This window comes from Chrysochloris asiatica, unplaced genomic scaffold (assembly GCF_000296735.1).
Source record: "Chrysochloris asiatica unplaced genomic scaffold, ChrAsi1.0 scaffold00034, whole genome shotgun sequence".
Lineage (NCBI taxonomy): Eukaryota > Metazoa > Chordata > Mammalia > Afrosoricida > Chrysochloridae > Chrysochloris > Chrysochloris asiatica.
The window spans coordinates 1,490,350-1,516,957 of NW_006408552.1; the positions used below are offsets into that span (position 1 = coordinate 1,490,350).

The 26,608-nt window shown below is 43.5% G+C and overlaps 1 protein-coding gene and 1 pseudogene across 2 annotated transcripts in view; both read right to left on the reverse strand.

Annotated features, from left to right (window-relative positions):
* Window positions 1–11,742: 11,742 nt before the first annotated feature.
* LOC102841813 lies at window positions 11,743–12,445 on the reverse strand (annotated as a pseudogene).
* An 8,471-nt stretch (window positions 12,446–20,916) lies between these two features.
* RABL5 (RAB, member RAS oncogene family-like 5) overlaps window positions 20,917–26,608 on the reverse strand; it is an 8,434-nt gene continuing 2,742 nt past the window's right edge. Inside the window, exons 2-5 of one of the 2 annotated variants that reach the window (XM_006859664.1) lie at window positions 22,835–22,911; window positions 22,612–22,701; window positions 22,163–22,365; window positions 20,917–21,065 (exon numbers count right to left, since the gene is read on the reverse strand). In XM_006859664.1, coding sequence (XP_006859726.1) covers window positions 20,917–21,065; window positions 22,163–22,365; window positions 22,612–22,701; window positions 22,835–22,911 — 519 coding nt within the window. The remainder of the gene's footprint in view (window positions 21,066–22,162; window positions 22,366–22,611; window positions 22,702–22,834; window positions 22,912–26,608) is intronic. The other variant, XM_006859665.1, reaches the window with a different exon arrangement.

Sequence of the window (26,608 nt, forward strand, 5' to 3'; positions counted from 1 at the left end):
AGATTTCTCCTTTTTCCCTCTTCTTTCTTCTTCTAGTCAAGTTCTGATCATCCAGCTATTGAAGCAAAGTCAAGTGGGTATTATCTGCAAGTGTAGGTGTTCTTGTGCAGATGCCCTCTCTTCTTATCAGCTGGACACTTCACTCTCCACTCTGGTCCTCTGTGGCCATGTCACTGTCTATGGGCCCAGGGGTCCCTGGGTCTTGCCACACTGCTGGCCAACGAGGTTTCAACCCGGGATCACAGGAGTCTATTGAATGTGGTTGGACTTAGCTCACAACTTCCTTGCTGTTTTCCCCCCACTTTCCCATATCAGTGACCAATGTGGTCACCAGCCAGACCACATGCAGGCCTGCATTTGGGGACCAGGTTTCCTGAAGAGCACTTCCTCAGCTCACACCCCTCCCCCAACCTGCCTGGGCCTCTTGGCCTTGGCGACCCCTGCCTTTTGCATGTTCACCTTTCTTTCACCAAAGTAATACCCTCCAGAGTTGGTCTAACAGGTGGGTCTGGCTGGCAGGTTCAGTATGATCTGGAAGTCCTGTTCTGGACTGAGTCTGCAATTTCCTGTTGTTGTTAGGTGCCCTCAAGTTGGTTCCTACTCATAGTAACCCTATGTCCACCACAACATAACACTGCCTGCTCATGAACTGTCTTCGATGAGGTTCTCTAGAGAAGTAAAGCCAGTGGAGATTATATGTATGTTGTTGTTGTTAGATGCCATGGAGTTGGTACCAACTCATAGCGACCCTATGTACAACAGAATGAAACACTGTCCAGTCCGGGGTCAACCTCACAATCATTGCTATGCCTGAGCTCATCGTTTCTACCACTGTGCCAATCCATCTCATTGGGGGTCTTCCTCTTTTTCTCTGACCCTCCACGTTACCAACCATGGAATCCTTCTCCAGTGACTGGACCCTGGTACAAGAGACATGTATGTCTATACGAAAAATTACAAATCCACAGCCATTGGGTTGATTTTTACTCATAGTGACCCTGCACAGGATTTCCAAGGGTGTAAATCTTTACAGTAGCCTTTCTCAGTTGGAGTGACTGATGGGTTTGAACTGCTGGCCTTGATGTTAGCAGCCCAGTGCTTATCGTACAGGGAGGTCTACATAAAGGAAATGACTCACATGGTTGTAGAGGCAGGTGGGTGCCAAGTCTCTGGGTCAGATGTCTGGCTGGAGACTTTTCATGATCCATGTAGCTGCAGGGGCTGATGGACCCAAGACCAGCAGGTCAGATGGTAGGCAGCATCTGGCTGCAGAGGTGAATGAATCCAAGATCAGCAGGTAAGATGGTGGGCTGCTGATGCCTCCCAAGATTGGCAGGTAATTCGGCAGGCTGCTGGCTCAAGTCTAAAGGTCAGATGACGAGCCAAATAGAGGATCCAGATGAAGCAAAAAGCAAGTCAACTTTTTCACAGCATCTGCAAAAACTGGGAACAGGCCACACCCCGAAGGAAACTTCTATACAATTGATTGGCTGCTCATAGCAGAGCTCATCATGGGGAGGTTACTGCAATCATAACTGCCAAACCACTGACAATCTCATCCGAGCCAAGTGACACAAAACCTTAACCATCACATGCGCCATCCTTGTCACCGTTCCTATGCTTGAGCCCATCGTTGCAGCCAAGTTGCCAGTCCATCTCACTGAGGAGCTTTCTCTTTCTCGCTGACCCTCTACTTTAGCAAGCATACCCAGCATGATGTCCTTCTCTAGGGACTGGTCCGTCCTGGCAACATGTACAACGTCTGAGCCGTGTTATCATGCTTTTCACATCATTGGAAACTAAAGCCATGAAATCAGGGTGAGCGGCTGGGGCTCTATGTGGTGTTAGAAAGTCTCTCAGGTAGGGAGGGCACAGAGGAGCGCAGACACACAGCCACTCGGGTTAGCTTTTCTGGCCTCACTGTACTTGCTCTGCTCAGACAAGACCCCGAATGCATTCAGAACTAGATTTGTGTACAGCAAGCAGAAGCCCAGATTGAAGAACAAGAATGGCTGAAATCACAGCCTTTGCACTGTCTAAGTGAGGCGTCCATAGAGGGTGTCCAGGGCCTATGCTGTCTCCACCCAAGGAGTGGAGGGAGGGAACAGGGGTAGAGTGGCAGCTTGTGAGCTGCGAGCCTCACACCCGAAAGCCAGATCCCCAACCCTTTCCTCCTTCCAACCACCGGAGGTTGTGGACAGGAGGGTGAGGTAGAGAGAGGAGTCTTCATCAGGCTAGCATTAAAGTCAAGTTCTTGACAACGCCTCCTTCCACCATGAGTTAAGGACTCTACCCTTGGAGATGGGTGGTTAGAGTCCAGGAGGAAGGTGTCCTCCCCCTGCTCCCCAGGCCAAGGCTGCCTCTAGACATGGCCTTAAGAGGCTGGTGGTTGACTGCTTCAGTCCCACAGCTCAGAGTCCATTCTACCCCGAACTTGGGACTTCTTCCTTTGAAGTTGGGGTGGCAGTGGAAGGGCATGGAACAGAATACAGAAATAGTAGCTTCTTAAATTTCCTTTAATTTCAACTCTCCACCAGCTCCATTTATTTACTTTATTTTATTTTTTATTAAATGCTTTTATTTTGGATTGAGTGAAAGTTTACAGGGCACATCATCAGCTTCACATTCAGCCATTCATATAGCTTGTTTCATTACATTGATTATTATCCCCTCCATATATCATCAGTTTACAGTGTTTCTCTCTATCCTCTTTAGCTTTTTTTTTTTTGGGGTGGTGGGGAAACTTGCCTTTTTGGAATTTACAGTCTCGGCTTTTAGGGAAGGTTTTTACATTTGTCTGTGGATATCCAGGGCTCATGTATGAGATTACTAACAAGCATTACTGAATAATCAGATGAGGGACAGTTTGCTAGGTCTACTAGGTGGCTAAAGTCTGATCCTCAGAGCCTATGGCTTGGACGGTCAACAACGCTTGGGCCCACAGGGTCTTGACCTCCTGACCGGGTCTGCACGGTCTGCATCAGATTCCCCCTTATTTATTGTTTGTTTAAGGGACGCTGTCCATTTATTTTTAATACTGATTTTCAAAAATGTTATAAAAACCATTAACCACACTATAAAAGATTCAGAAAATCAAGGGAAAACAGTATCCATAGCCTCCAAACCTGGAACATGATAACTATAGTACACAAAGTAGTTTCTTCCAATTTCAGGGTTTATTTCATGTTGTTATACAGGAGTTGTTGGGTGTGCAAATGGTTAACTTGTTTGGCTGCTAACTGGCAATTTAGAGGTTCAAATCCACACTTCTACACTGAGGCACATCAGGTCATTGAAAACCCTATGGACTTAGTTCTATTTGGGGACACACATGGGAGCATCGTGAGTAGCACTTGGCACCCAAAGAGATTGCTTCACGAGTTAAACATGGTGCCTCCACATGCCAACTTGTGGGGTCACTTCCAGGGTGGGTTTTCTGATGGCTCATAAACCAGCTCTCACCTGAAGGCCTTCCTATACTCTCTGGACCAACAGGCCTTCTCTTCCACGGCATGGCTGTTTTAAGGCCAGGTGAGGTGGTGCTCCAGGTGCGTCCTCTGCAGGCCTCCTGCCTTCCCCACATATACTGGGTTTCTCGTCACTGATGTTTTAAGGAAGGCTGAACTCGGACTGAACACCTTTTCACGTGTTTGTACTCAAGGGATTTCTGTGTGTGGAGTCTCTGGGGCTGAATGAGTTGAGGGCTCTGGGGAGCAGTTTCCCACAGGTGCTCACATTCCTCATGAGGATTTCTCTCCAGGTGTGGACTCTCCAATGCTGGATGACAGCTGGGTGTGGTCAGAAGCTCTGGCTACAAATGTCCACCTGTAGTGTCTACTGCTTGTATTCCTGATATGGCCTGCAAGTGTGGTCATTTTGGTGATCTTAACAGCTTCAATTTCCATCCAAACTATAATAATAAAATAAAAGAACCTAGTGTATAGGACTCTATGAACCGTAGCCTCAGCTATCCTGAAATCAAAACCAGATATGCATGGCTACCATTACTAGCTCTTGTAATCAGGGACACCAAAAACAGACCCTGATAGAAGGGGAGAAAAGTCTAGAATAGAACCTCAAATTCCCCAAAATAAATACCAGATGTACCGGACAGGCTGAGACTGGAGGACTCAGACCATTGCCAAGATACTCTTCAAATCTTGAACCCAAACTAACCCTTGAGGGCACCTTGTACCTAAATGAGAGATTGGCTCACAAAAGAATGAATATCACCTGTAAGTACTGTGTCTCTTTTAAAAAATCACCCATATAGAACAACGGTCAGTAGTTAGTTTAAAACAAAGATTAGACTGTAAGGGGATAGGGAAACTAGATTAATGGAAATGGAACAACCAGAACAGAAATTTTGGAAATGTTGATGCATTGTGAAGAACACAACCAATATCACTGAACAACTTGTGTCGAAATTATAGAATGGTAACCTTAAGTGCTGTGTAACCCTTCACTGAAAAGACAATAAAAAAATAATGGAAAGCTACAATAAGCTTCTTTTTCCAGCTGGAAACTCTTCTCTTGAGACGGAATTGCTTGGCCTCTCCTCTGGGAGGTTCAATAACGCTAAAGTACCAGGGCTTTCGGAGGAGGGCCTGGCTTGACAGCCTGTGGAACTTCCCCGGAAAGGTGACCCCTGTGTCCTCAGTCCTGATGTCACCATCTGAAACACAAGTAGAAAATGCAAACAGTTTTGTCCTGTGCAAAGCAGGCCATCTCAGTAAAATCCATGCCTACCATAGTGGATTGAGAGAGTAAGCTTTGTTGTATCTACCCTGTGGCCTAATGCCTAGAGGGGTAAAACCAATTTAGTGCTGTTGGTTGGCATGCCAATTCACATGCACAATTCACTGTGAGCCACTCTTCATGAGCATTGAAGATACAGAAAGGCTGTGGTCAAGGAGGCTATGAAACTACTCAACAACAGGTAGGGCCCAAACACTGACCAATTAGAACAGGTACTGGCTCAGCATGGCACAGGGTCCTGGGGGCCCCTGTAAGACAGCCAAGAATCCTTAGCTGATAAATGCTGCAAAGATCTTGAGGGATCAGAACTGTTTAATCTACCAGTCCAGAAACGTTTCCATGCTGTAACAACTAGCCATCCATTCAGACAGCTACCAGTTGAAAAATCATCACTGCTTATGGACCTTCTCTACTTCTTTGTCACATGGATTCCAGTAGTGACAGGAGGCTCTAGAATTGTCCAATGTGTCAACAATTATTTCAGTGTAGTGTAACTTTTGAGCCAGACCGCACTGTAAAGAGAAGGAACTTGATGTTCTCCGGATGTACGTTTCCATGGGTCTGTCCAGCTTTGTGGAATCAACTCATTCCTCATGCTAAGAGCGGTGGGCACTGCTAATCTAAAGCAGGATCTCCACAGTGTTTTTATTTGGCTTTTCAATCACTGTTTATAGTCCCATTATAAAGGAATGTACTAAGTTCTGAGGATTTATAGTAAAAAAAAAACAGCAATGTAATGAATTGTCTCTGAAGGAGGAGATGGAAGCATGTCCAGCCCTCCACCCTGCGCTGCTCCTCCCCAAGGGTTGGGATGGAAGACCGCATTCAATCTGTTCTCTTCATTTCCATTCCCCCTGCCTTTTTCTGGGGCAGGAACCCCACTATCTGCCACACAAAGTGACTTGATGGCATAGGAGTTCCCTTCAAATGCTGAATTAACAGCTATATGAAGAAGAAGAAAAGATATGATGTTATTGTTAATAAAGGTCTTGGTGAACCACACTGTGGAATACAGTTCGTTGCAAAGTGACCTCCCTGCAATTCAAAAAGCCCAGCACTGTGTAAAGTATAACAATTCATGAGACTCAGCTGTGGCTGAAGCGCCTTTGACTAATTGAGAAGAAGGCAGTCATTCTCTTTGGTTTCCTCCAATGGCCTCTGTATCCTTGAGTTTTGGGCTATGGTCTGATGCTAGTTTGATATCACACTTGGCTCCTGGACAGATAAATGAACTGTAATATTCTGTCCTGGGCTTCAACACAGAACAAAGGAATGAAGACCAACGCCCTTCTCCAAATATGCACCGAATCTCCACCCCAGGGCACCTTGTTTCTTACTACTATCTTGGAGGGATTGGGACCCCCAAGATCCATATGGAATTGGGTCTCAATTGGCTGTAGCTGGTGATACTTAGATTCTTGTGTTGGTTATGGAGGTACAATCTCGGCCCAGAAAGCTTCCTGTCCTGGAGACAATTCAGACCATTGGAAGTTCTAAAGGTAATATAGGTAATGAGTTGCTTTTTAAAAAGAACATTTCTTTTATGTTTTTCCCCCAGTGCATTTCTTTAAGAATGATTCTTTTCTGATTACATATCAACATCTGACCATAAAAAAAAAAAAATTAAACATTACATATACATATCAGAATGGAGTCCTGGGATGGTGCTGCAGGTTAATGTGCCAGACTACAAGGTCAGTTTGAACCTCTAGGTCAGCGGTTCAAGCTCACCAGCCGCTCCAGGGTTGCTATGAGTCAGATGACACTTAACAACAACGTAAAAAAATGTAGACGGGGAGAACACTTTATAATGCTATTTCCCAGAGATAATGTAAATAAAATTTGGATTCATTTTGTTGTAATATTTAGACTTAAAAAAAAACAAACTAAATAGCTTTATTTAATAAAATGCAACTTGGGTATTTTGAACAATAACATATTGTCTGAATTTTTCTCTAGATTTCCTATTTTCAAATATTGTGTAGTTGTTCCCCAAAAGTCATCAAAATGGCCCAGAAAGACCAGTTTTTCTGAATTCAAATGACCTCTCTTGGATAGCTTGCAAAACCCAGAAATGGTACTAAAATCGTTTGTTAGATCATTGGTAATAGTTATCTGTTGCCACATACCAAATTACCCCCAAATTTAGCAGCTTGATATAATGAGCATTTATCAGTCCCATAGTTTCTGAGTGTTGGGTGCCTGGAAGTGGCTTAGCTGGGTGGTTTTGAATTCCTCGTGAAAAATCGGTTGAGACTGAGAATCTTCCAAACTTTGCATGTGTGTCTCCAGAGACAACAAGCTTGCTACCAACAGAATATGGAAAGATAACAAACTGCAAGGCCCAGTGGTCAGACTCTCAGCAAGAAGGTGTGTAGAAGTGCATAGAGTCAAAGCCCTTATCTCTCTCTCAAAGTTCCAAAGACAGTAGGTTAGGAGCTCGTACCTCGAGATACTCAGCAAGAACATTCTGTATTGTGAAAGAACAGGTCTGTCTTTTCTGTCTTTTGGTAGAGAATCATTTTTAAAACTAGTTGTTTAATAGTTTAAATGAAGCATGCTTAAGTTGAACCATAATTTCAGAGAAAACAGCTCACTAGAAAACATCCCAAATCTAATGAACTCTCCAAAGGTGGAATGGCTAAGAGGAAAAGATAGATGCAGTATTGGGTTCACGGAGACCTGCCCTCAGTTTTCCTTAAAGTGCCTACTTTTTTCAGTTTCTTCATAATCTTAATGTCTCCATGTTCTCCTTGGATTCTCATTTTCTTGGTATGCTGTGAAGTATTTTCTTTGAGGTTACCCTATATTCTATTAGCTTTTTCTATCATTTAAACAGTCTATTTTATCCTGAAATCTCCCTGACCTCCTTACCACCTGGATCTTTGTTCCTATATTTTCCCCTTCTTTCACATTGTAATTGATTTGATTGGAGACTGACCTCCCAGGTCCTCTGAATTTGTTCTTGTAGTCTTGTTCTGTTCTGGACTTTTCTGTTGACTGAGTTCCAGGTGGTGTTACTGTGTCTGTTAATCACTGGTTGTTGTCTGTTCTTGTTGGTTTTCAGTCCGTAGAACTCCCTTTACGATGTTTTGGAAGTATTTACTCTTATTCTCACAAACGAGTCCTCTCTTCTTCAGCTTGCTGTATTGGTTCATTGAGCTCTCTCTCCTACCCTCCAGCACAGTTTTTACCTCCTTTCCATTGCCCAGGTGTTGCTCCCAGCCCCAACCTGGAGATCCTTGGGTAGGATGGTCAGGAATTATGTGAGTACAGTAATTCCCCATTGGGCTCCCTGCTGTATCTCTCTGCTTCAGAAACCGTTGGTGGGGCTCCCCAGACATCTCAGGACTTCCTGGAGGCATACAGCTCCTGCTCTTAGAATTTTCTGAAGTACAGACAGACAAGCTCCTGGCTGGGTGGATGATTCCCTAGCAGCGAGATCTCTCTCTTCCAAAAAGAATTCTTTTCCTCTGCCTTCATCCATCAGAATTCTATCCTACTTTTGAGGGATTTCAGGTGGTCAACAGCATAGTCCCCCTCACTGCTGTGACCATTCTTGACTGGAAAACTCCCCAGGGAGTTTTTTTCATGCCACGGGAGGGCTGTGCTTTAAAGAACCCCTCATAAGCTACTTTCTTTTTCCTTTTTAAGAAGAAACATTTTTGAAACATAAAAGAATTCTTTCATTATAAAACGAAAGACAAAAAATCTTGAGGTAAGCTAAAGAAGCTAGCCATAAAGGGTTACGTATCCTATGATGACTTTTAGAGGAAGGATCTAGAGAAGGTAAACACAGACAGACAAAAGGAAGCTTGCTAGTTGAGGGAGTGTGGAAGAGGTGGTGGAGATAGATACATGCTCCGGACACAGTTTTTACTTGAAAGAAAAAAATATCATTAGTGGGTTAGAACCTTGCCAACTTCAGTGATTCTTAATTTCCTTTTCCAGGTCTCACTGAGATGATCATTTCATCTTAAAATACTAAGTCAGGTTCTGTTGTTGTTAAGTACGTGGAGTCGGTTCCGACTCATAGTGACCCTGTACAGAGTTTCCGAGGATGTAAATCTTTACGGGAGCAGAAAGCCTCATCTTTCTTCCACGGAACAGCTGGTAGTTTCGAACTGCTCACCCTGAGGTTAGCAGCCCGATTTGTAACCACTACGCTGCCAGAGTTCTTCCAGGTTCTGTAAGGAGAGTTAAGTTAAGGAGAGTTGACGTAGTTTTACTTTTGTCAGCATAAAACAAGTGCATAGTGAAGAAGTCAAATAGTACTACAGTGCTTATATAGGTAACCCAGACTCACTATGGGGCTCCATCCCAATGACTCCGTCCTAAGTTATTTCTAATGTTAAGTGTAATAGCTCATATGTATATACACATATATCAATTTTCATTATTATTGCCTTTTTCAAATCTTTTTATTGTGAACTGACTGAAGGTTTACAGAGCAGATCATCAGTTTTTTGTTTTTGTTTTATTTTTAGTGTTTATTGTTAGTTTTTATTATTAAATTGGGTCCTATTCTTTAAAAAAAAACTAAAAATATGCAAGAAGTGAAAAATACTTAATAGAAATCTAACAGATATATGACAAAACAGTTCTAGTTCTTCAATATGGGTAATAACTGCAACTATTGTATGAAATTATAGATCATCAGTTTTACACTCAATAGATAACATACTTTGTTCATTACAATGATTGCAATCCTCTCCACGTATCAACAGTTAACAGTATTCACCTCTATTCACTTAACTCTTGCATTCCTCCCTATGTCTCCCACTACCTTCATCTTTTTTCTGCTCACCTCCCTCTTCTTATATATTGTCTGCCCTGTCACCTGTATCAGCAGGTGGGACTAATTTCTCCCCCCATCACTCCTTAGCCAACCATCACAGATTGCTTCTCTCTCTCTTTTCTTGTTAGTTTGAACAATTATGTGATTCACAATTTCAAAGTAACAGTGGCACACACCCTTCCCATCTCCTATCCCAAGCACTTCACTGGGATCAAGTCTCTATCTTGAGGCTTGAAGTTTTGAATATGCTACATAAGTCTTCTTTTGCTTAGATACCAGCAGTTCACTGGGCCATTGCTCACCTGGGGCTGTAGTTCACCTTGGGCCCTCGAAGCGCAGCTGGGTTATTACTGCCTTTTTTTTTTTCTTTCTTTCTTCATTTTTCTCTCAAATATTAAATGTCATTAAGCATGAGTCTAGTACACAAAACTTTATAACTGTACAAAAACATACTCTATTGTCCCCAAGCATATATATACAAAATATATATATTGGGTTAGGTAGATAAATTCTAAGTTAACAGTGTGTAAATATGACCATATCTTCATTCTTGAGAAAATATAGAAGAAAAATTTTAATTTCAAGGAAAGCAGACCATTTTGGGTTCAGCCTTACTATCTTTTTTAGGTTCACAGCAAACAGTCTGGCTGTGAGTTAAATACATCTGTCCAGGGGCCTGAGGGATGGCCCTTTCTATCAAAACTCTGCACATCAAAAAAAAAAAAAAGTCACTCCTGAATTATGACGACACACACACAAATTCTGTCTCAAGGATAAATGAATCCAACACTTGCTAAGACTTCAAGAATCAAGAATGCTCACTCACCGTTCTCCTCCTCTAGTATGCTAACAGACTAGTATGCAGCATCACCAAAGCTGCAATCCTGGTTTTTACCATCTCTGTGTTAACACATAAGGAGCTCTGGTAGTGTAGTGGTTACGAATTGGGCTGCTAATCTCAGGGTCAGCAGTTCGAAACCACCAGCTGTTCTGTGGGAGAAAGATGAGGCTTTCTGCTTCCGTAAAAATTTACCGCCTTGGAAACCCTGTACAGGGTCGCTATGAGTCGGAACCGACTCTACAGCACATCACCACCACCACCACCACCACCACCATGTTAACACCTGATGTTAACATGTTTCACTTTGGGCAACGAAAAGAGACTTTCCAAAGGCATGGAAAACACAATTCCAATGCAGAATGTGTTGGGAGTCTTCTCCATGTTGGCACTGAACTGGGGGAAGACTGGCTGGAAGTACTGAGAGGGGCCTCTGTGGTGCCGGAGTATTTGGGCAAATCCGCAAAGTCCCTGTTGTCCTGCAGCTTCACACTTTTCCAGAAGATTCCATCTCATGCTGTAGACCTGGGAAATCACTTCAGTAACCTCTGCATATCGGCAGGACTTTTTGTTGTTGTTGTTGTTTTTAAGTTTTTATTGTGAATTCAGTGATAGCTTATATGGGAGAACATCAGTTTTACACTCATCCTATCATATTTTGGTTCATTGCAATGATTACAATCTCCTCCGTGCATCTTTATTCAACAGTATTTGCTTCTATTCCCTCTGTTTTCTTTTTTGGATGTACACCAAAACACTCAGAAATATATAATAATTGAAACACCCCAAGGGCACATTCTGAAAGCTTGCCAGCACACAGCCTTTCTCTTTCCATAAGTCTAGAGTCCTCAGCTGCTCCCTCTCTCCATGTCCTCATCTTTGATGTCACTGCTTCTCTGGATAGGGTCCCACATTCCGCTTGTGCTCTTCTCCCTTGATGGTTCTAGGGCCCTCTGTTCCTGGGCTGTAAGATTAACTATTCCCCATTTTTTGTTATTAAACTTGTACCTTTACAGTTGTGACAATTACAGTTAGTCATGATAACAGTTACTCAATATTGAATCATGAGAATCTTATCCCCATCTCCTCTCACCAGACCCATATAGGCAAGATGAACACTATTCAGTGGGGATTCTACCTTTCCCTGCACACTCTGAAACTAAACTCACTCTTGAAAACTTGTAAGCCAGTCACTTCATGCCTTTTATAGCCCTCCCATTTTAGGTAGTCAGTGTCTGAGTTGCCAGTTCCTATCAACCCTGTGTACAGAGGGGATGGGAATGTGACGGGGCTGTTTTTGCTGCAAACTTGGGATATGGTGGTATAAACAACTTTATGAACATGCTCACTATACTTGTGTTACATTTTTCCTGAAGACCCCTATCCTGAATATAGTACCCAACACCCTCAGCTCCAGCAGGTGGCTTCCCCACCCCAGAAAACTTCACAGAGTAGTTGTAGAGATTGGCCATGTCCAAAGCCCAGGTCTGAAACTCCCTCCTGCTCCACTCAATTTTGTGATTGGAATCTCTTAAGGTTACTGCTGGAAACGGGATTGAAATGAGTGTGGTGTGCTACTGACGATCATGGTTGGAGACAAGAACCCAGATACCACTTCAGAAAACTGGCCAGGTTTTCTGAATCCAAATGCTCTATTATTTCAGTACATATTATCATGTCAAATCCAAGCAAACTGGAGTCTCTCTTCACAGCAGAGCCAGAATACAAGGGAACAGTCAGTGTCCTCTCCCTGGGTTTTAGATAGTCGCCAGTGAGGGGAGACAACTTATACTTTTTCAGTTCCAATTTATCCTCATTGGTATCGACTCCAATGAGCAGTTCAATGCACTTGTGGAATTTCAGCAACCATAAGACTGAAATATCACCACAACCCAAGTCTGCAACCTTCTCAGGTTCATGTTGGCTCACTAAATCATTAATGAACTGGTACCACTGTTTGTATAGTGGATCCTAAACTTAATTACTGTGTTGGTAACATCTTCAACATTCCCATCAACCACATCTTCACACTGTATGTTGTTTTCACTCATTAGGAACAAAACAATGCAGATGTATCTTTCAAACTTGTTCAGGAAACATGTGTAAGAGGAAAAGCAAGGTACAGACAAGTACAGGAACCACTCTCTCAGCTGGCAGACAAAGCATTTCTATGATTGCCTTTTTTCAAAAGTTTTTAAATTATGAATTGAGTGAAAGTTTACAGGACAGAGCATCAGTTTTACATTCAACAGTCAATACTTTTTTTCATGACAATGATTATAATCCCCTCCATGTACCATCAGTTAGCAGTATTTCTTTCTATTCTGTTTTTTTTTTTTTTTTAATCACTCAGGTAAATAACATAATTTACACAACCAAAGTGCACATTCTGCAAGCCTGCCTCCTGGCCCCAAGCTCTTAATCCCTCTTTTTCCATGAATTTAGCATACTCAGCTGTTCCCTCTCTCCATGTCCTCATCTTTGCTTCCATCTCTGCTGTCGCTGCTTATCTGGATAAAGTCCCACATTCTGCTTGTGCTCTTCTCCCTTGATGGTCCTAGGATCCTTTGTTTCTGGACTGTAAGAATAACTACTCCCCCGTTTTTGTTACAAAACTTCTACCTTTACAATTGTGACAGTCGCAATTAGTCATGATAACTGTTACTACTGAATCATAAGAATCTTATCCCTATCTCTTCACCAGACCCATCTAGACAAGATGAAAACTATTCAGTGGACACTCTATCTTCTCCCCCACACTCTTAAACTATACTCCCTCTTGAAACCTTATAAGCCAGTCACTTTGTACCTTTATTGCCCCTCATTTTAGGTAGCCAGTGTCTAAGTTGCCCATCCCTATATGATTGCCTTGTATTATCAGTATCTATAAATCTGATTGTTGTCTTTGGAGGCTGGAAACATTACATATAAACTTACAGACATGGTGACATTAACAAGTTATGAATGTCAACACTGTATGCAGTACATATTACTAATGAATAAATTGTTTTAGAGGGACTAGGACTTTCCAGAACATCAGAGAGATGTGCCTTGTTGGGTTTAGAGCTCCAGCAGCCCTGTGGTGGATGGGAGAACTGTTTCACTTAGAAAAACTCCTGAATCCGCTGTAGGGAGTTTTCTGCAGCGGTTCACATCAGTCCAGCAGCTGACAGTTTCCAGGTGAGGAAGGGGTTGTCATGCTCTGAACCGGCCCCCAGCCCCCCACCACCACCCCAGGGAGGTGGGCCTTGTTGCTATCAGACTGTGGGATAGTATGTTGCTGTGGGTGTGGTCTCCACTCAAAATGCCTGCATCCTATCACACAGAGGTCTTAGTGCTGCCAGAAGGGAGAGCAGACAGACCCACACTGACTCCTGGGGAGATCTGTCATGGTGGTTTCGGATGCCTGCTCTATGGAATGCCCAAAAGGCAAGTTGATGATGACATGGGAGAAGACTACACTTCAGGGACCTTGCAGCAGCTTGGCAACCAGCCATTACCAGGCCGGGAAGGGGGTCTCATATACTGGTCAGGTCTCCTGGAGGCTTGCTTAGTTGCTGTCAGAGTCCCCCACACCCAGAAATTGGCCTGCTTCATAGCACACAGCAGCCTCCGTGGAGTCTTCAGTGCTAACCCAAAGTGGTGGCAAACGAATGCAAATTGATCCCAGGGGACTTTTATCCTGTTGGTTTTAGAGGTCTAAACTATGGGGTGGGCAGGGGGGATGGGAGGTCTTAACTGTGGGAACTGACTCCACAGCCAGAACCTGCTGATGAAATCCATGGTAGGGCCGACACACACGAAATGGACCCTGTGGGGGTCTGCCAATTTATGGATTTTAGAGCAGAATCTTGGGGGTCTTTCTCTTTGTATGGATGGTGGTGTGGGAACCAGGGAAGCAGGACCTTTGGCTGGGGAAGCCGGTGGCCTGTGTAGCTGGAGAGAAGGGCAGAGAAGTGACTCCCACCGCATGTCACATGGGACTTGTTGATTCGTGGATTCTTGCCTGTCTGCAGCTCTTTGCTGCTTTCCTCTGTGCCCTGGTTCAGCGTTCCTCAAAGTGCCCTGATGTTTGTGGGAGAGGGTCAGAAGGAATCTTGCCTCCTCCCCCTGTATTTCTGAAACAAATCTGGTGTAATTTTATTCCTACGATTTGCAGTATGTGTGTCTAAAACTCTTTTTCTTTTTAAGCTATAACCTCAATAGCCTGATCATAGTTAAAAACTTTAAACAATAATTCCTTAGTAATGCCAAACATACATATACAGTTCATTTTATAGTCTCTTGATTTTTTTTTTTTTAACGACTGGTTTGTTAGAATCATGATACCCAGTAATTTACTGGCTAAAGCATTTTGAGTTGTTTGTCCTTAGAATGAAATTGAAACAGGGAAGAACACAAAGTGACACTTGAAAATGACTGATCCATTCAGGAAGGATGTAAAGGTGCTGACCCACTGCTAGGAACTATGAAAGAAGATCTAGTCTAGACCAGCTTGGTTTGCATGGACCAGAACCCTTTAAGAGTCTGGGAAACCCTATATAGGAATCAACCCAACCCAAGGCAGTGGGTTTAGTTTTTTTGGTTTTGTTTAATGTAAGCTATCCCTTATTAGGGGTCCTGGTGTGGTGCTGTAGGATAAGCACTGGACTGCTTATGAGTCCAAACCTACTCAACAGCATTTAACAACAGCCCTCACTAAAGACTCATTGCATATTAAGCTCTGGCTCCAGAGGGGCTTATTCACTAGGACAGTACCTCCTACTTGCCCCCAAGTTGATGATCACTTTTCAGGAACTTTATGTAGGCACATATTGCATATGAATAATGTATGCACATATTATACATAATGTATGATTTCCTAATCTGTAATAAAAGATGCCTCACGAGCAGAATCTGAGGATGTCCCTCTCTCTTCATTACCTGGCCAGAGTAAGAAACTTTCTCTCCTCACCTTGCTATTTTGAGGCTGGTTTGCTCAAGTCTCAAGGAACAGTGGGTACCTCACTGAGGTAACAGAATAACCCTTAACAGATGTTTGGACGCCTTTTCTGGGCCAGGCACTGCATTCTGCTGGAAATGCAGAAGTAAGCGTGCTAAACAATCAGATTACGGAAGAAGCTGCAAAGCTTTGAAAGGCCCAGAACCATTATAATAAATCAGCATTGAGATTAGGTCATGCATGTAATTACAACAGACTGGATTGAGGGAAAGGGGTTACTAAGACTCCAGAAAGGAAATACCAAAAAAAAAAAAACACAAAACAACAAAAACAAAAAAAACACCCCAAAAAAAACATCATCTAAAAGATGCAAAGTTACATAGTACAACCATTCGGAGATACTGACCAAGTCACAGGAAGTGTCATCAGTCCACGCTCCCCTCTTTGGCGATGTAGAAGCCTCCTCCTCTTCGTGAGCACGTCTATGCTTAATCAGTAATCTCAGTAATCTGCTGGTTTAAACCAGTCTCTGGCTACTTTTGTGTGCACATTATGCCTTGTTAAGTGTCACCGAGCCAGTTCTGACTCATAGTAACCCTGTATAGGGTTTGAACCACCAACCTTGTGGTTAGCAGTCCAGTGCGGATCCTACAGTGGAGGGTCAGAAGGACCGAACCAGGATCTATCATCTCATTAATAGCCTCTGTCATGCACAGTCATGGCCCGGCCTCGAAGTAGTGCACTTCCTTAACTTTCTCTGGGCTCAGTTCCCCCTCTAATGGAGTGGGGCAGAAAGTAACGGTACTGACCAAGGTTCTACTACAATGCACTCTGTCATTCCACGTTCCACGCCAATCGCCAGTCAGATCTAGTCCCAGGTTACTTTGGTCATGAACTAAATGGGACGGGACTGGCAGGGAGAGTTGCCAGACTGAGGCCCAAGGCAGATCGAGAAACAGCTGCTACCCTGTGGGCAGCCGTCTGCCCATTGGCTGGGGGTCCGACCTTCAGGACGTCCAGCCCGGGACTGGAGGCCACAAGAACACAGGAAGATCCCGCCTCGGAAGCCAGAAAATCGTCCCCAGCAAAAGCGCAAGTCAGGTGCTGGCCTCTAGATAACAGTTGCAGTAGCTACTCGGACCTTAGGGACGGTTCTAGCCCAACTACAATTCCCGGTGTCCTTAGCGGAAGTTGGTCGGGATTGGCACCCTGGGGCGCCTAGTGGTCTGCGCCTGCGGAAAATTAGATCTACTGGGCCTGGGGACAGTGGGGTCTGGGGCATACTCCACTACTCGTCCCGTAGCGCCCACTGGTAACTTCGGGGCTTTCTGCTCCCGCCTCGGAAACCCCATTATGAGTTGGGACCGACTCCATGGCACTACACATCATTACATTACCTCTCAAGTTAAATCGTCGTCTACCTGCCAAAGCACAATCTTTGTTCCAGCCTTGTTGACACCAAGTATTTATCGTTTACGTACAAAATAGCTGTATAGATTTTCACTATTATAAATGCAGGATGTCTGAAGATAAGTCAATCTGTGAAGATTAGGTGAACTCCTAGTATCAGCTGGCCAGTCCCATGATTACCACCTGCCTCTAACTGGAAGGTTGGAGGTTGAGTTCCAGCAGCTGCTCACTGGAGAACCATGAAGCAGTCAGCCTCTGTAGATTTACAGCCTTGAAAACTCCATGGGGACAGTTCTGCTCTCCCCTATAAGGTGGCTGGGAGTCAGAATCAGATGGCACAGGGTGGGTGTACGTTTGGGTACTGATTAGCTGACATCACTTTGAGAACCTGTATAAACCAGGAACACTGAAGGTTGGGGATAAAATCTCTCTACTCCCACCTCAACTCAAACACACTTACCTCCTAAATACTTGTGGATGAGTGGAGTCCTGGTGTGGTGCTATAGGGTAAGTTCTGCACTGCAAGGTCGGTGGTTCAAACCCACCAGCCACTCCTCAGAAACCCTATACAGGGTCCACTGAGTGGGAACCGACTCCACAGCATGTAACACCAACAAATAGGTGTGCAATCGGTACCTTTGTCTCTACGGCAACACTCAGCGCTGTATTTCAGACACTACCTTTACCTGACTGGTCTGCCTTCTGGCTTGTTCCCCTTAAGTCTGTTCTCCATTTAGCCACCGGAGTCATCTGGCCCTGCTCTGCCTAGGGCTGGCTCTTCCATGGCTAACAGAATCAAGGCCAAGCTTTCCAGCTGTATATATGACTTTACCTACTAGACAACTACCTCCTACTGTTCTCATCAAACACAATAATCATTCTTTTACATTGTTCTCCATCTTATTTGTGACTGACACATTAAAGCTATTGTCATGATTTTAAAAACAACTTCCTACTTGAAAAAACTGCACTCCAAAAGGATGATAAGTCTAGTTGGATTTGCAAAAGAGATACAGGCTTGAAAAGCACTTGAATAGGTTTCTAGCAATAGAAACCAAGTTCCCTCATTTATGCAGAAAACAGTGAACACTTTATTCTTCTGACTAAAATATTTTATTACATTATATGGTTATAAGTTTAGTGCACACCTAAGTATTTCTCAGTTCTAAAAATCATACAAAAAAAGATGGTTCGTATATAAAACACTTATCATGAAACTTCATGTAAGAATATAAATGTAAAACAGGTGGGTTATTTGTCATTCTAAACAGCACCTTGGAGGCCTAAGATCTCTAATTATACCTGGTCTAAAGAGCTGTACGTGTGGGATAAATCTGGGTGGAGGATTTTGAGAAAGGAGAACGTCTATCAAAAAGCCTAGATGGGGAATGAGCTGCAGAGTGCAGAAAGAGAAATGAAATGGTGTGTTGCTCACATCAAAGCTCCAAACACTTCCCTTTTTGAAGTGGGAAAACTTGGCAGATACAACAGTCCCACCGGCTTTTAACTTGGGTAGAAAGAATGGCCCATCTCATAAATGTAGAGAATTACTTAAGATAAAGTAGTTTGGACGTCACATCAAAAATATGTAATGTATTCTTAACATTCAAAAGCAGAGTTTCCTCCCTCATTTCTTTGGTTTGTTTTGTAAAATGTGCAATCATTAATTTCTTGCCTAAGAAAGGAGTAGTACATTTGTGGAGAATGCATCAGCTGAGGCTTGGAAAACTCTTCATTAGTTTGGACATACTTAACTGGTATAACAAAGATATAGCTTTGTTGGTAACTGACGACTTTAAGGGGTTAATAAAAATGTTGTTGTTGTTAAGTGCCAACAAGTCAATTCCGACCCATAGCAACTCTGTATAGGTTTTCCAAGGAGCAGCTAGTGAGCTTGAACCACCAACCTTGTAGTTCAAATGACTTTCCAGTCTGACACATTAGCCCACAGGACCACACCAAGACTCCCAATAAAAATGTTGTTGTTGTTAAGTGCCGTTGATTCGATTCTGACCCATACCACACAATAAAAATGCAGTGCTCCTTAATGTCTGAAGTGCTGGTATGGCACCACGGGATAAACACTGGACTGGTAATTGCAAGGTTGGTGGTTCAAACCCACCAGCCACTCCATGGAAATCCTATATAGGGTCACTATGACTCTAAACTGATTGTTCGGTACTTAACAATTTAGCAACACTATTCCTTAGTGTCTAGGGTCTTAAAAACTTGCAGTCATCCAAGGTACAACTATTGTTCACTACTCATCCAGAGCAAGAGAGAAAGAAGGAAATGAGACTCCAGAAAGGAGTTAGTCTACAGGACAAGCAGTCTACAGGAACCCCGGCTGCATCTACCTCAAGACCTGAAGGGGCTACTGCCTGGCTCTTGGCTGTTTCAATCAGGGTCACAATACCTGGACCCTGGTAGAAAAATGTGGGACAGAATCTCAAATTCAAGAACAAAATAAAAAACCCAGACCTACGGGACTGGTTGAGAGTGAAGGACTCCCTGAGACTATTGTCCCAAGATCCTCGTCAAACTCTGAACCCAAACTAACTGCTGAGGCCACGTTGTAGTTAAATAACAAACTGGTTCAAAGAAAATCAAATTGGTCAAAAAATAAAATCATTGTGCTCCTTTAAAAAAATCGCCTTGATGACACCAGATGGTTGACAATGACTTTAAAATAAAGAAGAGAATGTAAGTGGTCAGGGAAACTAGATGAATGGAAATGGAACAACCAGAACAGAATACTAAGACTGCCCATACATTATGAAGACTTTAATCAATGTTACTGAACGTGTGTAGAAATCACTGAAATGGGAACCTCAACTTCTGGGTAAACCTGCACCAAAAAATACAATGAAGTATGTGTATATATTTTAAAAGGCAGTATTTCTGGCACCTAATGAAAAGGTAACTGGGTTTGTACGACTTAGGAAAGTTACTCCTGCAATGGTGTTCTGGTGGCACTGTAGGATAAGCACTGGGCTGCCAAACCCACCAGCTGCTCCGTATGAGAAAGATGAGGCTTTCTGCTCCTGTAAAGATTTGCAGCTTCAGAAACCCCTTTTCTAGAGAATCCAGCCTTCCACAGCTCCTCTAGATAATGACTTCTGCTTTTGATTGAGAATTGCATGAATAGCCTGGCCTTACCTGTCAACCTTCTCAACATATTTGGTCAAATACAGCTTCATAATATGACTTGGTCATTTGGTTAGGTTCCAGAAACAGGAGGCTAGGCAAACTGTCATCCTGGCTGGTTCTGTTTATGAGTCAGAACGGACTTGATGGCAGTGGGGGTGATGATGGTTCATGTTCTGTGTCACTTTAGTTCTTTGGTTCAGTCAGGATTCCCAGTATTGTGTAGTTGTTGTCCATTCTGTGATCGGATGTCATTATCTTCTACTTTGTGTAAATCCAAACTTTTATTAACAAGACAGGATCTGTGTCTGCTGCATCCTGAGCCACAGCCTTCCTGGAGGCCATGGTACAAGGCCCACCCTTACTCACGCTATCCCCTTACTGACATAAGGGGAGCTTTCTTGGAGGGCATGGCCAAGTACCACTTCTTCCTTCATCATGTAGGAGGGTGGGAGTGAGTAAACTTTAGGTCAGCTATAAGAAATAATCTATACATTTTTTAAACATATATAAAATATTAAATCTTCAGTTTTGACTCTACCTCACTGTTACTTAGCAACAGAACGGATGCTCCATGAAGGCAAGGATTTCGTATCTGCTGTGTTCATGGTGCTCATCAGCAGTATCTAGAACAGGGTCTGGCGCACAGTTGTTGCTGTTAAGTGTGGTCAAGTTAGTGCTCGTTGAGAAAACCAAGGAATGGAAAAATCCATTTCAAAACAATACTCATGGATTAAACTATATTATCAGCTTTGATAAGTTGCAAATTCCACAACTGGCATATGTGAAGGAGAAAAATCTCCTAACAAATTTCCAGGCCAGAGAAGGAAATGAGGCAAGGGAATTTTTCAAAAGGCGTGGGGCAGGGGAATCAGAATTCAGTCATATGGTTTTCTGGGTGGAATGAAAGATGTCATGAATCAGCTTCACCGGCTGACTGGTCCCTTCCTATAGTCACACTGGAGTAGCTGGGGAAGGGCTGACTTCCTTTGGGATGGGGGAAGAGTCCGGGATTCAGGCTGCTCAGGTAATAATGGACATCTCCTCGCGGTCCCTGCTCTCAGACACTGAGTTGACTATGCCTTTTAAATACTTTATGAATTCCAACCGGATCTCCTCAGGGTCATCTTCGAGATTCGAGTGCACCAGCTTCAGCTTGTTCAAGGGTGATGCTGGAAAAAGCAAATAAGGTCATTATGCGCGGGCGTTTCATGAGAGGCCCATTCCAGCTCTAAGTGACCTGAGACTTCTAGGCACCAATAAGCTCAGTTTTCTAATGTCCAAAACTACAGTTTCACATCTGCCTTGATCCAACACAGCAGAGCCAGGTTCCCGGACACTGTCACACCAGGTGACAGGACAAACCATCTACAAGGCTCTTTCAGCTCCTTGCTCTTGAGTTAGGAGAGGGGAGAGTTTCTCCTGCTCTCTTTTTGGGTCTGGGTCTTTTCTCACTGAGTTGTTTCCCCAGGTTCATTCTGCTATGACTGTCATGTGTGTCGTCTGTGAACTGGAAGTTTCTCTTGAGAAAAGGTCAGTCAGGGAAATTTGTCCCTAACTACCAATGAGTGGCTAACACCACGTTTGTCCCCTCTGAACATCTGCCCGCTTTTACAGTGTCTGCCTGGCCTGCAGTGTACAGCGGGTCTTCCATGCTAGCAGCTCTGATACATGGTGAGAAAGTCAGCTGCCTAGAACACAGTAGGTGCTCAGGAACTGTGGGTAGCGGCTAGCTTCAAAGACACATGTCCTGCTGTTGGGACTCACAGCAAGCTTGTCTGTCAGAGTAGAACTGTGCTGCACAGGATTTCTGACGGCCGGTTTTCATAAGGATAGCACCAGACCTTTACTCGGAGGTCCCTCTGGGTAGACTTGAACCGCCAGCCTTTCAGTTACCTGTTCAGTGTTTAACCACTTACACCACCCGGCCTTCACAAAGACCTATAATTGAGTGAATTCCAGCTCACAGTCACCCGAGGGTGTCCGAGGATAGGAGCAGACAGACAGCTTCATCCTTCTGCCACAACGTGGCTGGTGGGTTTGAACCATTAGGTCTGATTAATCCACATCGCCACCAGGGCTCCTTGTTGTTGTTAAGTGCCCTTGAGTCGGTTCTGACTCATAGCAATCTTGCATAGGGTTTCTGAGGAGCTACTGGTGGGTTTGAACCACTGACCTTGCAGTTAGCTGCTCTACAGCTCTTTAGAAATGTATCAATCCATAAAACATTCAGAAGATAAGTAGGAAGGGGAAATTCCAGTCTCCTTACGTAAACACAGGTTTCCTCTGTCACCTCCAGAGCCTGGCTTGTGGTGTGCAACCAAGAGACACTGAGTGTCCGGTAACAACTGCTGCTGGACAAAGCAGGAATGCCACATTTCAATCTCCTTCAGGTGGCTTGGGGTGTTGGCATTGAAGATGATCACCACGCCATGGGAGTCCTTCATCAATGCTGGCCAGCAAGACTCGAACCTTCAGGGCAGAAAAGGAGCCAGAAGCAATGTTAGGGCATTTGGTTTCTAAGTGAGGACTTTAATAACTGACTGATGACTTTGAATTGCATCACAACCCAGTTACTAAAGCTCACAAAATAATTCACATCGGATTTATGAACATCCGAGTAAGTGTCAGGAATTAGGCCGGAGCTTGATGCCTGGTGGGCAGCTTGTTTTCACATCTGCTGATGACACAAACCCCCTTTACAGTACACATACATACTTGGGATCACCGGCACAATCCCACAGCTCAAATTCACACCCTGTGCCTTTGTTGTTGCTGCTAACATGTGGGTTCTCAAATTCCAGGATCCTAAAAGAACACAAAACAAAACAAGAGCAGTGCTGGTACTTAGAAAACATCATACTTTGGGGATGTCAACAGTCCCCAGAGTGGGAAGGTGATAGGTGGGGACTCTTGGGGACCCAGATTTATCAGGGCTCACCTCACTCCTTGGGTTGGGTTGTATTCAGTGATGTCAGAAGATTCTGTGAGAAAGTTGGCCAGAACAGTTTTTCCACTCTGAAAATGAGAGTTAATAAAAAACCTTGGCAGACTGGTAGAATAGGAAATTAGCCATGAGTCTCCGTCTTCCTCCAGTAGCTGGCTTAGAACCAGTATGATGGAGTGTAGACCTTGGCCACCGGGTAATTACCATGACAGATGGCGCTCTCAGGTTGGGTGGAGCCCATGGCCCTGCTCTAGTGTGCTGGGGACAACCTGGTCTGGCAAGCACTGAGCACAGTGGGGACAAGGATTTGAGTATTGGTTCTTCTACTTGGTAATTTTGCCTACAGGGTTTCCCTGGCTCTCAGTCAACTCATCAGAAAACTAAAGAAATGCTCAGACATAAATTTGGTTTCTCTTCTTCTCCTTCTCCTCTCCACAGCTTCAAGAAACCACTGTGTGTCACAAGTAAGAAGTCGCTGAGGCCCAGAGAGGGAAGGGAGTTGCTAAAGGTCACACAGCAGGCCAGAGGCAGTGCTATGGTCCATGGATTAGAATTCCTGGCTGGCTCTGCCACACTCGAATTGTGGCTGTTTCCCCTAGATTATACAAGTCAAACACATGACATAAACCAAGTGACGCACATGCCTAGACCAAAAAAAAAATATATATATATCAGTATCAACAAAAAGCGCTCCTGATCCCTCTTACCAAGCTATCCAAACCATTCTCCTCTGGAAAGGAAACAAGTTTCAAAGATTTTTTTTGATATACATTTACATCATTCCTCTAACAAATACAGTATATACCTGAACACACAGCAAAAATTCTTCCTTAGAAAAAGGGAGAAAAGACTTGTGCCCTCACAATGTCTACTCAGATAATACCCACTGACCTCCATGACTTTGTTTTGAACAGTAGCTTGACTAAAATGACCTCAGTCATGACAGCTTAGGAGGCTTGTAGAAGTCACATGACAGGATAAGGTAAAAAGGGGGAGGGAATTAAGGCCTCACACATCCACATTTAAGACCAACACATTCAGTGGTTTTGTTGTGGTGGTGTTGGGCATTGATCTGTAAGACAAATGAATACAATGCATGGCCTGAGGTTACAGAATGGCCTCTGACTGACTTTTCAGAAACTTGTTATATGCAGATGCAGTTCTGGATCATCTGCATATCTCAAGTTGTTAATGAGCTTCCCTCCAATCCTGATGCCATGTTCATCTTCATAGAATCCAGCTTCTAGGATTACTGGCTCAGCATACAGATTGAATAAGTATGGTGAAAGAATACAACCCTGGCATGTACCTTTCCTGATTTTAAACCATTCAGTGTTCCCTTGTTCTTCATCAGTAGTATTGTAAGTCCTCTTCTATTTCAGCAAACAAGGTTGTATCATCTGCATATTGCAGGTTGTTAATGAGTCTTCGTTTAATCCTGATGTTACATTCTTCATATAATCCATCTTCTTGGAGTATTTGCTCAGCATACAGATTAAATAAGTATGGTGAAAGAATACAGTCCTGGCGTGCTCCTTTCCTGACTTTAGAACATTCAGTGTTTCCTTGTTCTGTGTGAACAACTGCCTCTTGGTCCATGTACAGGTTCCTCATGAGCACAATTAAGTGTTCCGGAATACTCATACTTTGCCATGTTGTCCATAGCTTATCATGATCCACACAATCGAAACCTTTTGCATAGTCAATAAAGCACAGGTAAACATCTTTCTGATATTCTCTGCTTTCAATCAAGATCTATCTGACACCAGCAATGACATCCCTCACTCCATATCCTCATAGCGACACTACATAGGGTTTCCAAGGAGCAGCTGGTGAGTTTGAACCTCTGAACCTTGCAGTTCAGTGCTGATCCTACAGGACTCCTAGAAACCCTATGCTGTTATTGTTGTTAAGTGCCATTGAGTGGATTTTGACTCAAGGCGACCCTGTATAGAGTTTCCAAGGAGCATCTGGTGAGCTTGAAGTGCCAACCTTGCGGTTCAAGCCGACTTTGCAGTCCAGCGCATTAACCTATAGTGCCTCACCAGGATTCCAGAAAGCCTATGCAGGGTCACTAATAGCTGGAACCAACTCAACAACACATAGCAACAACAGTCATGGAAAAGACACAAGTGCCAAAAGGTACAGGGAAGGAGCTTGAATAAAACTGTGATGAAATGGAACCAAGCCAAATTTTGGAATCAATATATTCTTAGTGTTCTTTCAACATGTACGTAGCTAAACCAACACAGTACATATTATAAAACTACATTTTACTATCTCATTTATTCCCTTAATTTTGTATCTGCAAGTTGATAAAAACAATTTTTTGGGAAGGGGTTTCTTATGAGAAAATTGCCTGGCAGTCAGACACATAAGGACTGTTGGCTAAATTAGAACAAATCCGGTTGTCAAAAGAACTAAACAGTATGGGAAGAATTCTTGCCGTCACTGTAAGAAAAGCACTGGAATGCTCACTGCAGGTCAACAGTTCAAATCCACCAGTCGCCTCACGGAGGAAGGATGAGGCTGTTGGCTCCCACACAGATGACAGGCTTGGAAACCCTCTGGGGCAGTTCTGCCCTGTCCTCGGGGTCACTCGGAGTCAGAACTGACTAAATGCCAATGGGTTGGTGTGGCTGCACCTCGGGTTGTTTCCCTCTTTTCAATACAGTAACATGGACAAGATTTTGCTATACTGGAATCTGAAAATATGCAATGGCTACATCAAAAGCAGTCCTGGTGTGGCGCTGTGGGTTAATGTGCTGGACTGCAAAGTAAGTTTGAACTGCAAACGTGGCAGTTCAAACTCACTAGTCCCTCCTCGGAAACTTTATACAGGGTCACTAGGGGTTGGAACCGACTTGACGGCACTCAACAACAACAAACATCAAAAGGTGCATACATTTTAACTTTTTAATAATTTGACCTCCAAAACAGAATATGAAATTACTCATTTCCCTATATACACATGAACCCTGCATTGTATCAATGTTTTACACTTTTTCCATTCAATACTATGGGTAAACCAATGCCATCCTTTTGACTGAATCTATGTTCCTCCGATTGGGAGGCTGAGCATCTTCTCATGATTATTGGTGATGGGCAGTCTGTGCCAAGGTTGAATTGGGCTACATTTAATAGAAATGTTGCTACAGCAATATAACCAGATAAGGGGTTTATATATGGTAGCATAGTGATTACGAATCAGGCTGTGAACCTAAGGGACAGCAGTTCGAAACTACCAGCTGATCCGTGGGAGAAAGAGGAGGCTTTCTACTCCCGTAAAGCTTTACAGCCTCGGAAACCCTATACAGGGTTGCTATGAGTCAGAACCGACTCCACGGCATATAACAACAACAACAAATATAACAGGGAATCTGGAGATGGACTTTCGAGGACTGGCAGCTGCTCACAGAGCAGGACTGCTTTCCTTGTAAGAAGACCCTTTGCTGTGTTTATCACTGACTTGTTTCTTTTTTCTTTACTGATTTTTAAACACTGATTTATATTCTGCAGCTATCAATCGGTCGTTCTTCGTGATGCATCTTGTAAATACTTTTTCCAGGATGTCAGATCACTGTCATGGTTTCTTCATTTTCTGAGTTGTGGTTAAGACCTTCCCTATCTCATAATTAAAAAGCTGTCTTCCCACAAATCCATCTGTTGTCACTATAAACCCCAACACCATGCCGATTTACGGTGACCTCATGTACAACCAGTGCCAGGGTCTGTGCCATCTGTGTCACCCTTATAAATATGCCAGCA